Below are 15,513 nucleotides of genomic sequence, written 5' to 3'. Positions count from 1 at the left end.
AAACATTTCACATTTTGTCACATTTCTCTAGAGCAACTGCTGCACAAAATTTCACTATTTTCTCCCTATATTGTTGCGCTTGCAGTAGGCCTTTCTAGGTTGCAATTGTACGAAGTTGTGGGTAGGGACAAACCCTTTCCAGCCTCTTCAGATGCAAGACACATCTCCGACACATCTGACTGATATCATAGCCATCACAAAACATCAGTCGATTCTGTGCGGTTCCCGGTCACTCGCCATTCAAGTCACTACTGCCCGTCGTTAGGGGAGGGGTCCTCATGTTAAAACTTCAAATCTAGCGCGCCTCGGACGTGCACGGAAGTCTGTTATGAGAAATCCTTCGTTGCACTGAAAATAAACGCCAAACGTGGTGGAGAGGTTATGTTTCTGTGGGAGTGAAGTTGCACCACGCGTATGGTGCGAAAACTTAGTCTGCTTCTGTTATTCATTTCAGTATCGGCATTTCGTACTCATTCGATGCCCCCCTTTGTCGCCTAAGTTTAAATTGATTTTAACCTGTAAGTGCTCATGAGAATGAAATTTGTTAACCGAAAACTCTTCCCATGTGACGTTTCCTTAAAAATCCTATCTCTCTTCCACGACTATGGGCGATAATAGTTTGTGTTTTCTTTTCTCCAGATTCTTGTGTGAGTAGTTTTGTCTAGTTAAAATGGTTATCCATCGTAAAAAGCAGAAGAAGGTATGTTGATGCACGAATTAAAGTATGATAGAAAATGTTTGTGTCTTTAATCTAATGTTTTGCTGTTTGGAATTTTAGAGCAGGACGGTGCGGTTGAACAGAGCAAAAAATAAGCTTAGGGTTGACGAACAAAATTTGTCACCTCACTCTTTTGTGATTCACCGTGGCACTGTTACTATTCAGCAAAAACATCTTATAATGGATTTTCGAAAAGTAATGGCACCTTTCACAGCTTCAAGCTTACAGGTAATGAACTGTTCATTCTAGAATAAAGTTTATTCTAGGGCGTTGTTTCGTTTGAGTTCCTTCTATCGTTGCCTTAAATTAAAAGGGATAGGAAATTGCGGCAAAGGACCAGAACACCATTCTCATTCTGTAGCGAACATGTTAAATTAAACAGATATATCTTTATTGTTGGTAAAATTTAACTTTTATTTTTCTTGTCTGTCACTATTCATTTATTGTTATTTTCATTTCCAGGTTAAAAAGAAAAACTCTATGAAGGACTTTGTGTCAGTAGCTGGTTTGCTACATGTCTCTCATCTTTGTGCCTTCACTTGTACAGAGTATAGTCAGTACCTCAAGCTCTGTCGCCTGCCTCGGGGCCCAACACTAACATTTCGCATACACAATTACACTTTGGCATCAGATGTGGTTTCATCAATACGAAAACAGTATGTTTTGGATAAACTGTTTGACCATGCTCCTCTTGTTGTGCTGAATGGGTTTAGTGGTGAAGGTGAACATCTGAAGCTGATGTCAACCATGTTTCAGAATTTATTTCCTACAATTAATTTAACTAAGGTAAGGCACTATTTTAATGCATGTGTGTTGATTTTATAGTTATTTATAGATATATTCTTACCAATCACATGTCTTTCAGGTAAATCTTAGCTCCATTCGACGATGCTTACTCCTAAATTACATACCAGAGACAGGAATGATAGATTTCCGCCATTATGCTATTAAAGTAGCTCCTACTGGTGTTTCCAAAGGAGTTAAAAAGATGCTGCAAAATAAAGTACCAGATTTATCCAGATTCAAGGATATGTCAGAATTTATGATGAAGTATGTTAATATTTTTAACTGCTTAATTTATGTGACGCACTCCACCAAAAACTAGTTAACAAATTTCCATACATTTTATTTTCAGGTCAGGGTTGATGTCTGACAGTGAAGGGGAGGATGACCCCAATAGCCATGTGATAGTTCCACAGCATCTCAAGTTTCGTGGATGCCAGTTAGCTGAGAAGTCCGCAATAAGGCTGCATGAAATTGGTCCTAGAATGTCAATTGAGGTGAGCTGTACTCTGTGTTACTTTTTTTTTGTCATCTTCTATTTTATGCCTCTCATTTTAAATTGTATTTTCTTTTAGCTAATGAAAGTTGAAGAAGGCCTGATGGCAGGTGATGTGTTGTATCACAAAGTTGTCAAAAAGACTGATGAAGAGGTTGAAGCTGCACGGAAGAAAAGGGAGGCAGCAAAGTAAGGAAGTTAGCAGTTCTGTGTTTTGTGTTGTTTACTGTGTTAAGCCAAGTTAAAAATATAAACTGCATCACACTTTCAGGAAACTAAAAGAGCAAAGGAGGAAAGAACAAAACCAGAATATGAAGAAGAAGGAAAAGGAGAAAGAAGATCACAAGCTCAAGTCACTTGAGGGAATAGAACAGAAACGACAGCAGCTAATGGAGGAGCAGAAAAAACGACAACCTGCCAAGAAAATTAATAAAGATTTGCTGGAAACAGATATTTTAATGAGAAAGGCTGTTCTTGAATCTCAAGCTCAAGACAGTGATGATGATGATGCTGAATGGTATCGGAAAGAAGTCGGAGAAGAACCTGAGAAAGGTATGGAGCTTGCTTAAATTCTTTTTACTCTCTAGTTGCTGTTAGTTTTTAGCTTGATATTTATTCATGGCTCTCAATGTTTTTCAGATTTGTTTGATGCGAAGAGGAAATCTTCTGGAACATCTGGACAGTCCTGGAAGAAGCCTAGGCTTGACAAACAACACATGGGAAGATTCAACAGAAATACTGGTGGAAGCAAGAAGAAGCTCACAAATGGCAGCAGGTCCAAGGATCGATCTGATACTGATAGATTCCAGGGAATGTCAGGTGGTTCCAGAGGCCGAGGTGGGACAAGAGGGCGAGACGGTTCTAGGGGACGCGGCGGGTCCAGAGGACGAGATGATTCGAGCAGAGATGGTTCAAGAGGCCGAAGTAGTTCAAGAGGTCGCGGTGGTACGAGAGGTCGGGGTGGTTCTTCAAGGGGTGCTCCAAGAGGGAGAGGCGGATCCAGAGGTAGAGGAGCTTCAAGAGGTAGAGGCAATTCGAGGGGTAGAGGAAGACGCTAAAGTATGTTTCATCAGGATCATAATAAATTGTATATCAAGGCTCTTTTTATTCCCTTCTCCCTTGTTTTCTGTTATTGGGCAACATTAATCATAGAAAATAAGTGACCAAACAAATTTCTTATTCATGGTTTATCCAATACAATTTAGAGTGCAGTATGTGTTGGTTTCACCCTTAGTGCTTTTGCCCACATTTGGATTAAAAACTTTTTTTTTTAAATTTTTTTTTAAAGAGGATTAAGAAAGGTCTACAATAAACCTTTTAAACACATTTATTACTTACACAGAGTTCAAACAGAAACAACAATTCTGACAAGCTTGGCCAGACCATTCATATTGGCAAATAATATTCAACATAGTAATTAAAATTTAATCACTTAACTGATTGAGATAACAAAAAGTAAAAAGGAAACTTATTGATGGAATGAGAAACAACATACAAGCAATTGGAAGTAACATTGGAGTATTACAAGAAATATTTATATTACAACTTGCATTCAATATTTGATTAGTATAAAATTTTGACAAAGAAATGTGATGCTATCCCTTCGTTTTATGAGCTGACAGTTTGATTCACTGATGTCTGAAAATACATGCATAAAAACGTGCAGGTGAGCATATAGCTCAATTCCACTGCCAAATTGACAAATTAATTCAGTTAAATACCTTCATATATTCTTTCAAACAAAAATAAAAATCATCATCAGATGGTGATTGAAAAACATTTATAACACAGTGACAAATGGAACCTGTGCGCGCAGATACTATCTTGAGGGTAGAGAAAAACTCATCAGAATAAGTGAGACAGAAGAGAAAATGGTACAAATATTTTATCATCTTCTCAAAGGTGAAATGCAGTACTCACACATTAAACACATAACATTCCAAGAATATACTCCTTGACTCAACATCATTGTACAAGATGCAACAATACAGAGCATGTACGGGTACTATTGGTAACTTTTTACAAATTTTCCTTTCACATAAACACTACATGTGAATAAGAAAAAATGACAAATAAAAATTAAGAAGACAACAACAAAACAACACAATGTGAAACAAATGGTGACAGAATGTTACCAAATAGAAATTCAACCTACAAGACTTAGGAAGAATTTGAATGATGGGAAAAACTTGTACCAACACAGATTTGAGGGAAAAAAAAACCCAAATGGAATATGGGTAAATTCTATCAATAAGGGGGAGGTGGGGGTGGTGGCCCAGTAGGTATGGGTTGCATCATTCCATAATTAACATACCCTTCAGTATAGCCTTCACCGGTTTCATATCCAGAATAGTTGTACCCAGCATAGCCGTAGTCATAACCGTACCCTCCATACACTGGTCCAGGGTTGGTCCATGCAGCTTGTGATACAGCAGCACCTCCACGAGCATTAAATCCTCCCCGTGCAGTATCAGTACTAACATATGGAGTAAGGCTTCCAAAGTTTCCCCTATTTTTAAATTGGCCTCCTGTGTTATATCCCCTGTTTCCCGATGGAGCGTTTTGGGGATGAGATTCATTGGGCCCTCTGTTGGTCCCGCAGTTGGAGGGAAGTATGACACCTCCCTCAGGTTTGATAAAACTATTGCTGTAGCCAGCACTCTTGAAACTAGCGCTGAGGCTGGCGTATTTACCAGAGGCTGCCTTCCCACCTCCACCTCCACCACGCGCTGGAGGGCAGTGGCCCTGCGAACCGAGGCCACCCCGGCCTCCCCAGCCAGCATAACCGGCACGCTGATAGGGGGCAGGTCTCTGGGAGATGCGGCCAGATTCACGGTCCTTGTGTTTTTTTGAAGCCAAGTGCTGAGAATCAAAACAAGACATGTCATTATTTACAAAAAGAAGATAAAGGGGAATTATGATGAGCAATTTTGGACTCATACCTGTTCAAGCTGCTGAGGTGAATTTACATTAATATTACACACTGTGCAAGATAACTCTTGTGGATTTACCCCAGCTGCAATGTACATATTAAAGAAACAGAAAAGATAATGCATATTAGGATATATCAAGAAAATGAAACAGATGAAATGAAATGCCTTCAATACATACGTTTTAAATTTTCTGCCTGAACAGGAGGCTTTTGTGCATCATTGGCGACATCTGCATTGGGCGCATTATTTTCTGGAGCTGCACCATCTTGAACTCCTGATTCAGCAATCTCTTTGGCTTTTGCAATATGTTTAGCACCTGTAAATTTGAATTTAAAGAGACAAAGTTGTCCAGTTTAAAAAGAGAATGATAAAAGTAATGATTTAAAACTGACCTGCATTGTGTACTTCTAGTTGTTGAGAAGAGTTAAGTGCCACACTGCAGATTTCACACTTATATATCAGTTGTGAAAGAAGTTCTCTGGCCTTGAGCTAATAAAAAAAGACAGGAACCAATAAATATATGAATTGATACTAAACCACTTTCCCATGATAAAATAATTCAATGGTCTGTACCTTTTTAGCATGTTTACTTCCTTTCATATGGGCATCAATTACAACCTGACCAATTAGCTCAATGTTACAAATTTCACACATTTGTGTCACCTGAAAAAAGAAATTCCATTTTACTTCTGATTGTTTTCTAATCCACAAGATATTATGGAAAATTGACCTCAAAAGCTGATGTACTTTTATTAAAATACATACCACAGGCTTTCTGTGTCTCGCAGCTTTACCGTGATACGGTCTTGGAAAAAACTCTCTACGAGCCGGGTTTGGATTGGGGTTTGGATTGGGGTTTGGATTGGGGTTTGGATTGGGGTTGGGATTGGGGTTGGGATTGGGGTTGGGATTGGGGTTGGGGTTTGGGTTGGGGTCGTTGGGGTTTGGAGGGAGGCCTTGAACAGGTGGCTGCATTGGTGGTTCATCCCCCCCCAAGTTTTCTTGCTTGATGGCATCTGCCTCAGGTTCCATGATGTTGACTAAAACAGAAAGAGTCTCATTAATAGAAATCATAGCCCAAAACCTAACGTCTTACACTAGAAAACTCCATAAAAGTTCATGAAGGAGTAAGAGACCCAGCCCAAAACAATCTTTGTATGATAAATAGAATAGATAGCACTTTCATGATATAGGCCTAAGCAAGGAATATGGTTGATAAAAGAAGTTGAATGAGAAATGAAACCACAAGAATCAGGACATCAGGAAATCAAGAGCATTGAGATTAAGAACAAATTGAAGTACTGGAGAAATGAAAACGAAAATAATACACGTCGTTGGCAATAATGCTGTTCCCGACCACTCACAAGTTTTCCTCTTTGATATGATAGGCCGTTATGGAAAGGCGTTGAGAATAAACAAAACGTAAACAAAAAGGAAACAAAAATTCAACCAGTGGCAAAATGTAAGCACACTATTTACCGGTACTCAACAATGCTACGGGTATTGTGATTATTTCACTCCCGAACCCATGGGATTCTCTCAACGGAAAACGTAAGGTGCTCAAGTATCAATCGCACTAGCGAATAGTTTCAGTAAGACAGATGATTAAAATAACAATTCCAACTGCAACAAGAAAATTAAAGTCTGAAATTCTCACTGACACACGACGACGAAGGGGCGAGTCAAGCTTTTTCGGCTACGACGATAACAAAACAATCGACACTTGAGTTCCAGAGAGGTGGTTGAAGCTATGAGAAACTTACACCTTAAACAACTGCTATTTCTTATCCTAAATTGTAACCTTTCAATGCAATAATCGAACGAAAGCTTAATTCATTATCTTTACAGGATATCCAATCACCAATTTTGAAAATGATTTCCCAAGACCTGAGACTGGCGAGGAAAACATGCTGAAATATATTTTTCATCTCCGAACTACAGCACTGCTTTCGAGACTCGATATCTCGAGAATGTGATTCGAGTGTATGATGGTTATTGACCGCTTCTTCAGTTGTTCCTCAAAGACGGCTCAAAATCTGAGAGTTTTCCTATTTTCGCTTGTTTATTGACGTTATTATCCGACTCGAGAAATTAAAATCTTCAGTAACTTCTTTGGGGTCCTAGGTATGTACAGCTTGCTGTTGTTTTTCCATCGTTCCTGCACGAAATAGACGTTTGCTTGCCAGCTGAAGTTGACAAGCAGAGGACTTCTGCCATTTGTGTTCTGACAAGTATAGATCCTTTATCTGTGTCTTTCAAACATTTTGGTTTAGGTCACATTTTAAAGCAAGTTTTGTTTCACAGTACCATTAACGTATTATTTATGTACGTTCTCTTTTCCATTGATGATTGAGGCAGGTTTTATTCTGTTGTCTGCTGGAGCTGTATTGTTTTGTTGAATTTTACTTAACTACTACCTCACATGTGTTTCAAATCAGTCCTGCACTGCTCCTTCTTATTACTCTGTGTTTTGTTTTTTTTTAAATTTTTTTATTTGACCTGACTTTGGATGGATGTCTTTGTGCTTGTCAGAATATTATTTGTTTAATTGTTGTGGGTTATGTCAGTCATCTGGCCCTTTTTGTTTAGAAAAAGAAATGAGAGGGTGTGACGGGTGGATTTCAATCCCACAATGTGCTTCTGGGTAAAATTTGTACCACTTGTCATTCAAGCTTGATTGACGTATGCGTTCAAGAATCAAACTGGCAATAGGATTTAAATTTCCTCTCTGTGTTCTGGGCTGGACCTTGATCTATGTACCATCAATCCCAGTTTGTGGTCCTGTTTTGTTTTATTGACGCAGCAAGATTGCATTTGGAGAGATAATGCCAGTGGCTCTGGTGGTTGGGCCCACTCTCTGGCCCTGCCCCTATCATCATTGCCCCCCAAGGTATTTCAGGAATGGCTGCCAAGTGGCATGGCAGTGGTATGGCAGTGGCATTGCAGTGGCATGGCAGTGGCCCGGTCTCCTGGTCTGGCACGGCGAGTCCAGGGCGAGTCCTCGGAGACCGCCTATTGCACCCGTCGCGATTGCACCCGTCCGAGCTCTGTCAAGCCAAGTGTAGAGAGCTCCACACTGCCTGGTGTGGAGTGTTTCTACACACTTGGGCGAGTGGAGTAATTCTCCTCACTTGGACACGTGGAGTGATTTTCCACACTTCGACGTGTGGATTTTGCAGTCTCCCCTGAGCAGCTCACATCCCTTGGCATGGTGCAAACGTGGAGAGCTCCACACTTAGTTAAAAAGTGGAGACTGCAAACTCTGCACCTTCTAGTGTGGATACTGAAAAATCTCCACCCCCGCATTTCAAAAATTTGAGTTCTCCACACTTGGTCCCACCACTGTGAAGCTACTCAAGGCAAACCGGCAGACCCGCACAGCAGGACTGTCCCGAAATGGCACACGATCGATCATGTGTGGTATGTGTGGTCCAGCCTCCTAAGTTCGACGCCGCCTGGCAGGTAGGCGGCTCGCCGCACGCTCGCCACCGCCGTCCTCGGGTTGCCTACCGCCACGGCGCTCGGCGGGGACTGGCGGGGACGCGCCAGCAGGCTGCAGGCAGCAGCGCCCGCATGCCTCGCTCCGTCTCTCTCGCACTCATGGAGTGTGCTGTAGGGGATCTGTCTCTCTCGCACCCCTCCAGCACACTCCATGAGTGCGAGAGAGACGGAGCGGCGGAAACGCTCGACTGCAGGCAGCGGGGTCCGCGACTGCGACAGGCTGTGCAGCGAACCGGCCCCGCCTTTGTGTCCTTGGATCCCTTCTTGACTTGTAGGGCCTCTCTTAGTGCCGCTGTCTCTTTGTGTTGCCTTTGGTTCCCTTTGGTTCCCTTTGGTTCCCTGCAGTCCGGCAACTCCAATCTCGCCGTAAGGCGATGAGGCCCCGCCCCGCCTCACCCCACCCGGCCCCACCCCGCCTCACCCCGCCCCGCCCCGCCCCTGCTCGGCCGCCCTCTTTGGCGCCCCGTCCTCGTCGCCGTCGTCCCCGCCGGCCCGGCAGGCGGCCAGGCAGCCAGGTGGGGTAGGTAATTACCACTAATGCAGACGGATGGCGCGGCGCTTTTCGGCTTCCAGGGCGGTCGATTTGAGCTCCAGAGTCGCTAAATGAAACTAGGACCGAACGTGTGGACCCCCACCAATGGATTGCTCTCCGAACGAGCAATCGATTGACGGGGTCACACGTTCGGTTCGAGTCCTGTTTTGCGACTCAGTAGCTCGAAACGCGTCTAGAGTTTTGGCCGCCTGCGCTGGTCTTCTGGCCCACTGTGTGTCTGCCCGCCGCCCACCCTGCCCTGCCTCATGCCGATTCCTCCACGTCTCAGCGGCCCCGACGTATAAAACACGGCTGTGCACGCCTCCTCGCCCCGCCCCGCGCCGCCCCCCCCCGCGCCGCCCCGCGCCGCGCCGCCCCGCCCCGCCGCCCCGCCCCGCGCCGCCCCGCCGGCTTGACGTTTATGGCTCTCATAAAATGGCCGCAGCCCCTGATATCTAGTCTGCCAGGCGCGGCCCGCCAGGTCCGCCTCGCCGTCGGCCCGTCCGCCTCCCCAGCTCCCTTCTCCGGGCCCACGTCTTGGTCTTGTCTTCCTGGCCGCCGCGCCGTGCCGCCGTGCCGTGCCGCCCTCCTACGCGGCCGTTGCTCTCGCCGCTCCGCGGCTTCTCGGCGATGTTACTTTTCTTTCCGCGAGACATTACGGTGTGGGCGGACTCGCGGGGGCACGGTCGGTGTCCCCGCACCACCGAGTCCGTTTCGTTTTGTTTGTTTGTTTCCGTCGTGTGGTAGCATTCTACCACCACTCCTGGGGCTATCGTCTTCGTCCGCGGGGCGCGGCGTGGTCGAGGGCGTGGTCCGTGGCGCCCGCGAAAGCGTTTTGTGCCAAGTTAATCCGTCGCCGCCCTCCCCCTCCGCCTTTCCAATCCTTTCGAATCCTTCCCAACCCCCTGGAACCAACCCTCCAACCCTTCCCAGACCTTCCCCATGCTGTACCGCACCCCGAACTCCACCGCCGCGACGCGTCAACGCCAGACTCGGTGCGTCTCCATGGCGCAGCCCAGGCCAGGCGCTTTCTGGATCCGCCATCGCGGTGCACTGGTCGACGCCGTGGCCCAGGGTCTGCAGCCGAGTGGTTCTGAAGAGTCCTTTGGTCGCTCTGTCTCTGTCGCACCCTGACGGGACGCGCCATGCGACGCCATGCGTGCGACAGAGACGACTGTTCGGAATCCGCGTGCCTGGCCGCCGCTGCAGTGCAGGCGCAGGGGCGTGCGGGGTGGTGGAGTGGATTGGAGTGGAGTGGCAAGTTTGCCGGCCGGCCGCCTAGCCCGCGCTGCAGTCCGCACTCGACTGTCGCCCACTTGCCGGCCAAGTTGTCCAGAGGGGACTTCACGCTCCTGCCAGGCACTGCCAGGACCGGAACACACCGCCTATGCACTCGTGAATAATTGAGGGCGATACGGGCGCCGTGGAAGTTGCTTTCGTTGGGGCGCACGATTCCCCTGTTCGATCAGACTTGTTTGCTCCCCTCGCCTTGCGCACAGTGGGTGAGAGGGCGAGAGGACCGTGGAGGCGGCCAGAACTCTTGACGCGTTTTGAGCTCCGGAGTCGCTAAACAGGACTCGAACCGAACATGTGACCCCACCAATGGATTGCTCTCCGAACGAGGAGTCCATTGGTGGGGTCGGGGTCACACGTTCGGTTCGAGTTCCATTTAGTGACTCTGGAGCTCAAAATGCGTCGCAGAATTTTGGCCGCCTCCACCGGTCTTGTGGCCCACTGTGCGCAGCCCCGCACCTCGTTCCCGATCCCCGATGAGGCAGTGCGGCTCAACCATGTCGTCGTTGTCGTGGAGGCCGGGGACCGCGGGCGGCCGGGGGGCGGCGGCAGCGCTCCCTGCCCGTCGGCCCCACGAGCCGCGCGGCGCGGCGCAGCGCGTCGACCCCGGCCGGGGCTTCGCGGACGCCGCCCGGACATGCAGACAGACGCCGACGACCGCCGCCGACCGCCGCACTGTTGTTTTCATTTTGTCGCGCACCAAGTTTTTACCCGCTCCCCGTTCGTCGTCGTTGGAGCAGAGAGGGTCTCGGCCGTCTTGGCGACAAAGTACGGCGGCAGTCGCGCCTGCAGGGCCTGCAGCGCCGCCTGCCCCTGCGCCGTGCCGCGCTCTCTGTGCGCTCTGCTCTCATAAAGTTTTAAAATTTCATTTGTCAGGCTGCATCTGCAGGCGGGCGTATCGCTGTGCCGGCCGTGCCCATTACGGCGCGGCACGGAGCATTGCGCGCCGGCGACGGTGCACTCTAAATTACTTCTTAGTTTTATTCGTGCATAGCTTTTGCGCAAAACTGAGAACGCGCTTGAAACGCACGAATTTATGCGCAACAACGCACTTCAATGCATTTTAAAACGCATGCACAAGCTTATGCTCAAAACCTACATATTTACTTAGAGTGCGGCGTGCACGTGCCACGCTTTTCGCCTCGACAATTGTCTCAACTGCTGAACATTATATTGTCCGTCACCGAATTGGGAACGCATCGTCTGAACGTTTTGTTGACAATCATTCACTCCGTTGCCCACGTTGCCCGCGTTGTCCGCCCGCCACTTCTCCTGCCGCTGGGGCCCCCGGCGGGGCGGCCGGGCCCCCTGGCCGGGCCCTTGGGGGGGTCAGAGATCACCATTTGACGCGTTGTTGTGGCGGTGCCCAACTGCGCGATGCGGTGCGACGCGGGCGGCGGGGGCGGCGGGGGCGCTGGGTGAAGGCTGCTGGGGTGGGTGCGCGATCAATACCAGCGCGGCCTCCGCCCGCCCCCTCCCTCTCCCCTCCGGCGGCAGCCTTCACCCCAAGCCCTCAAGCTGCCCGCAGCCCCGCAGGATAAGCCTTCGACGTGGAGCCTCCGTCCCGACTCCGTCCTCGGCGTCCTCGGCGTCCTCGTGGTGGCCCGTTATTACGTCCCACCCTCCCCGCCACCCCCGCCGCGCCCCGCCCCGCGTCCAGCGTGGCGGCGGGCCGTGGCGGCGGGCCGTGCTGGCGCGCGGCGGGCGGCAGTGTGAGGCCAGTGCGCGCCGAGCCACCCCGTCCGTCGCCAGCCCCAAGGCCCGCCAAGGCCCGGCCGCTGCGCTACGCTGCGCTACGCTGCGCGGGGCGCGCTGCCGCTGTGTTCCTCTGCGTTCCTCTGCGCCGCCGCGCCGCGCCGCGCCTCCCTCGCCCGCCTCCCCGTGCCGTGCCGCGCCGCGCCGTGCGTGCCGTGCCGTGCCGCGTGACATCGCCGGACGCACGTGCACCGGGTACTCCAATCTGTTGCATGTCGTCACGCTGCTGCGCCACTGAGGTATGTGTTTGACGCTTGCCGACGCGGTCCTGGCCGTCACCGTCACCCCGTGTCGGGGTGGCGGGTCCGCGCTCCCCCGGCGCGGCTGCCTGTCCTCCAACCGCGGGACGCCGTCGTCGGGGCCCCGTGGCCATTTTGTCGAGCAGCTTCCTCGGAGGTGTGCGTCGCCGCCAAGTCGCCGCCAAGTCGCCGCCAAGTCGCCGCGTTTTGCGGTTGCCACCTGTAAGCGGCGGCGTCCGACTGCCCGCAGCGCTCACACTCATGGGGCGTCCCGTTGGCGTGCGAGCGACACTGAGAATGAAAAAGCCCTAATCAATACCCAATTTTGGGCGAGGTTTTCTTTATCACCCAAACTGGGTGAGGAGGGGCTATGACTCCGTAGTATTATGACCCAAATTTGGGTGAGGAAACCTTCCTCACCCAAATTTGGGTGGGGAAAATTTCCTCGCCCAAATTTGGGTGTTAAAGAATTCCTCGCCCAAAATTTTAGTCATGATCATGACGCTTTCATTCTCAGTGGATACAAAGCGCTGTGCGGAACGAGCCTGTCGAGAGGCTTCCATCGCGGCAGGGCCGAGCAGCAGACTGTCTCTCTCACACTCCGACGGGACGCCCTAGGAGTGCGAGGGAGACAGAGCGACGAAAGCCGTGTTCGGAACCAACCTGCAGGCCGAGGCCGAGTGGGCTTCGTGACTGCAGCGAGTGTAGCGGACGCAAGCGGACGGCGGGCACTAACTTGGTGACTCACCCATCCCTCGGCCCGCCCTGCCTGCCTTGGCCGAGTCCCTCGTCGTGGCCTTGGCTGTCTTGGCTGCCTGCTGCGGCCTGCTGCGGCCTGCTGGGGTCGAAGGGACACAGCTGCAAACCGGCCCCACACCGCAACAAAAACAATCGAGAGAGAGAGAGAGAGAGAGAGAGAGAGAGAGAGAGAGAGAGAGAGAGAGAGAGAGAGAGAGAGAGAGAGAGAGAGAGAGAGAGAAATACGGACCATCTGCTCCTTGGCTAGCTACAGTACGCTTCAGGGCGTTACTCTTGAAATGAAGTATAGACTAGAAGTTCTTGAATGCATTCAGGTCTCGTTCAGGTAGAGGGAAACAGGGCGTATGAGCCTGCACTGATAAACAAAGGTGAAGTTGTATACGCCTCTTTCAAGCGTAGAACTACACTGTAGACCGTACGCCTTTCTTGAAGGGTACGAGTGCGCTTCGAGGCGACCTCGCCCATGCATTTACATCGGAGAAATGGAGTGCAAGAGCCCTTGGACGCCTCGTGAAGGGCGCACGGGCTGTACGTACACCTCACGAAAAGCGCCTTGGTTCTACCAGTGTGTTACGCTTGACTCCTAGCGCAAACGCGTTGCGCCTGAAAACAGAGGGCAATGCTCTGCTTTAGCTTTACCGGTGCTACGCGCTGCTACGGCGTGTTCATGTCAGACGGGGCCTTCCTGTGTGCCCTCGTTGCCGAGCCGGCTCCCCCTACCTGGAGGGCTGCAGGGTCGTGGAGGGTTCCTCCAGGAGCGAATTAGTATTCATGATATTCCCCCAGCCCGGCCAGGGCTGGGGGGCCGAGGGGCCGAGGGGCCGAAGGGAAGGGCCCCTTGACTTACATTCCTCCTTATAACTTGTAGATCCCAGGTGTTCCCGAATGCGGCCATTTCCTCCCGGCGCCGCGCGGCTCCGCGTCCCTCGGAGTGGAAATTACATTTTTAAGGCGTGCTTGGCGCGCGGTCGCGTCGCGGGCCGAGTCGGCCTGTCGGCGAACAAAGGGGAGGTGAACGAGCGCTTGGTGACCTCCCGGCCGCCCGGCCCGGCCCTGGGTCTCGCTCCGACTTTCCGACTTCGTGACGGACGTGGGTGGCGTGCCGGGCCGCCGCTGCATGTCCAGTCAGTCCTGGCCGCCCCGCCCCGCCCCTCCTCACAACGCGCACCGCGCCCTAAACGCGCCCTTCGTGCGGGGCGCGGCGGGGCGCGGCGGGGCGAGCCCTCCGACCCCGCGCCACCCTTTGGGGCGCGGGCGGCGCAGGGCCGAGGACCGCAAGGGCTTCAAAGGGACGCAAATAGCGCCGTCGGCCCTCTTTGATCCTGGAGGACGCCATCCGGGACCTCGTCGAGGACCTCGTCCTGCGCACGGAGCGCACCTTTTGTGGCCGCGGACCCCCGCAGACCCAGCGTGCGCCATTTCGGGCGCCGGACGCGCCGGCGCGCCGCGGTGCACTGCTCGTTCTGCCCCACCACTGTAAAACCATGCGGAGGAGTGGAGCTTGCAGTCTCCGCACTTGGAAGTGCCGCAATCTCCCCACGTCCAAGTGTGGTGAATGTGGATTTCTCCACACTTGGTTTGACAGTGCGTTTTCGAAGAGTGTCTCGGTCGAACCGCCTTTAACCTTGCTGTTGTTTTTCTTTGCAGTGAATGATGGAGCCAGCGCGGCGGCACGGTTAAATCAGGTGAGTGTGCGCGTCGCAGCGAAACGCTGGACGGGGTAGTAGACGGAAGGCCAGAGAAGACCGGTGGAGGCGGCCGAAACCCCACCAGACTCGTTTTTAGCTCTAGAGTCGCGAAATGGAGCTCGAACTGAACGTTTGGCCCCACCAATGAATTGCTTTTCGTACGGCCTGCCTGCAGCAGCCCCGCAGCTTCAGCCTGCGGAGTGCCGGCAGGCCTCCCGCCCGCACGCCTGTTGGGCGGGGGGCCTATGCGCCGTCTGGCAGGCGCTCCCATCCGCTCGCCGCGCCGCCGACCGGCCCCCCTCCCCTCCCCCTCCCCCCTCCCCCCGCCCACCCGCGCGTCCGCCGCAGCCTCGCAGCGCGCAGCCATGGCGGAGCGACGCGGTGCAAGTTGGTATCGACAATTAGTGGCGTACGCGGCGGATAATTACACGGCGCCTGCACACTGGTTCCGAGAGTCGTCGCTGTCTCTCTCGCACCTATAGGGGACGCCTATGAGTGCGAGGAAGACAGAGCGACGGAAACGACTTTCGGAATGTCTGCTGGGGAGCCCTGGCACATGGCAGCCTGGCGGCAGCATCGGGTATTGGCTCCATAGTTCTGGTGGAGTTGCGTATTATAGCGGCGGGTACGCAGAACTCGCGTTGGCGTTCAGAGTTTTCGCGGTCTCTCCGTCCGCCTCGCCTCTTCCACCGCCCACACACTGTAAAACCATGTGGGGGACTCAACGCCGCCAGTGCGATGCGGAGGTGTGGAATTTGCTGCCTCCTCACTTGGAAGTGCAGAGGTTGCAGTCTCCACACTTCCAGTGTGGTGAAG

The 15,513-nt window shown here is 51.4% G+C and overlaps 3 protein-coding genes across 11 annotated transcripts in view; 2 read left to right on the top strand and 1 right to left on the bottom strand.

Moving 5' to 3' along the window:
- Nucleotides 1–344: 344 nt before the first annotated feature.
- On the top strand, nucleotides 345–3,094 carry LOC117651341 (suppressor of SWI4 1 homolog). The gene is made up of 9 exons (XM_034395292.1): nucleotides 345–518; nucleotides 640–700; nucleotides 779–946; nucleotides 1,181–1,504; nucleotides 1,584–1,768; nucleotides 1,854–1,998; nucleotides 2,077–2,186; nucleotides 2,269–2,549; nucleotides 2,637–3,094. Exons 2-9 carry the CDS (start codon nucleotides 671–673, stop codon nucleotides 3,053–3,055), a joined length of 1,662 nt encoding a protein of 553 aa, XP_034251183.1. The 5' UTR covers nucleotides 345–518; nucleotides 640–670; the 3' UTR covers nucleotides 3,056–3,094.
- Nucleotides 3,095–3,308: 214 nt separating this feature from the next.
- Nucleotides 3,309–6,854, bottom strand: LOC117651344 (zinc finger protein 385D-like). 5 transcript variants are annotated; one of them, XM_034395297.1, is made up of 7 exons: nucleotides 6,818–6,854; nucleotides 5,696–5,970; nucleotides 5,504–5,593; nucleotides 5,323–5,419; nucleotides 5,109–5,246; nucleotides 4,940–5,013; nucleotides 3,309–4,859 (listed from the first exon to the last, which is right to left on the bottom strand). In XM_034395297.1, the coding sequence occupies exons 1-7, from the start codon at nucleotides 6,837–6,839 to the stop codon at nucleotides 4,245–4,247; spliced, it is 1,311 nt and encodes a 436-aa protein (XP_034251188.1). In that variant the 5' UTR covers nucleotides 6,840–6,854; the 3' UTR covers nucleotides 3,309–4,244. The 5 variants fall into 5 exon arrangements, with proteins under 5 accessions (XP_034251188.1, XP_034251192.1, XP_034251189.1 ...); XM_034395301.1 differs by having other exon boundaries at nucleotides 6,694–6,831; XM_034395298.1 differs by lacking the exon at nucleotides 6,818–6,854 and adding an exon at nucleotides 6,588–6,740.
- Nucleotides 6,855–6,918: 64 nt separating this feature from the next.
- Nucleotides 6,919–15,513, top strand: part of LOC117651339 (protein Fe65 homolog) — a 58,719-nt gene continuing 50,124 nt past the window's right edge. For 3 of the 5 annotated variants that reach the window (XM_034395277.1, XM_034395279.1, XM_034395275.1), the window contains exons 1-2: nucleotides 6,919–7,054; nucleotides 14,657–14,694. The gene's annotated coding sequence lies outside the window, so the exon portion shown is untranslated. Of the gene's footprint in view, nucleotides 7,055–12,160; nucleotides 12,251–14,656; nucleotides 14,695–15,513 lie in introns of those variants that run through there. The other 2 variants (XM_034395276.1, XM_034395278.1) reach the window with 2 other exon arrangements.

The sequence above is a fragment of the Thrips palmi genome, unplaced genomic scaffold (assembly GCF_012932325.1).
Source record: "Thrips palmi isolate BJ-2018 unplaced genomic scaffold, TpBJ-2018v1 HiC_scaffold_5, whole genome shotgun sequence".
Lineage (NCBI taxonomy): Eukaryota > Metazoa > Arthropoda > Insecta > Thysanoptera > Thripidae > Thrips > Thrips palmi.
The sequence above is the reverse complement of the archived record's forward strand: the minus strand, read 5'-3'. Positions and strand labels throughout refer to the sequence as shown.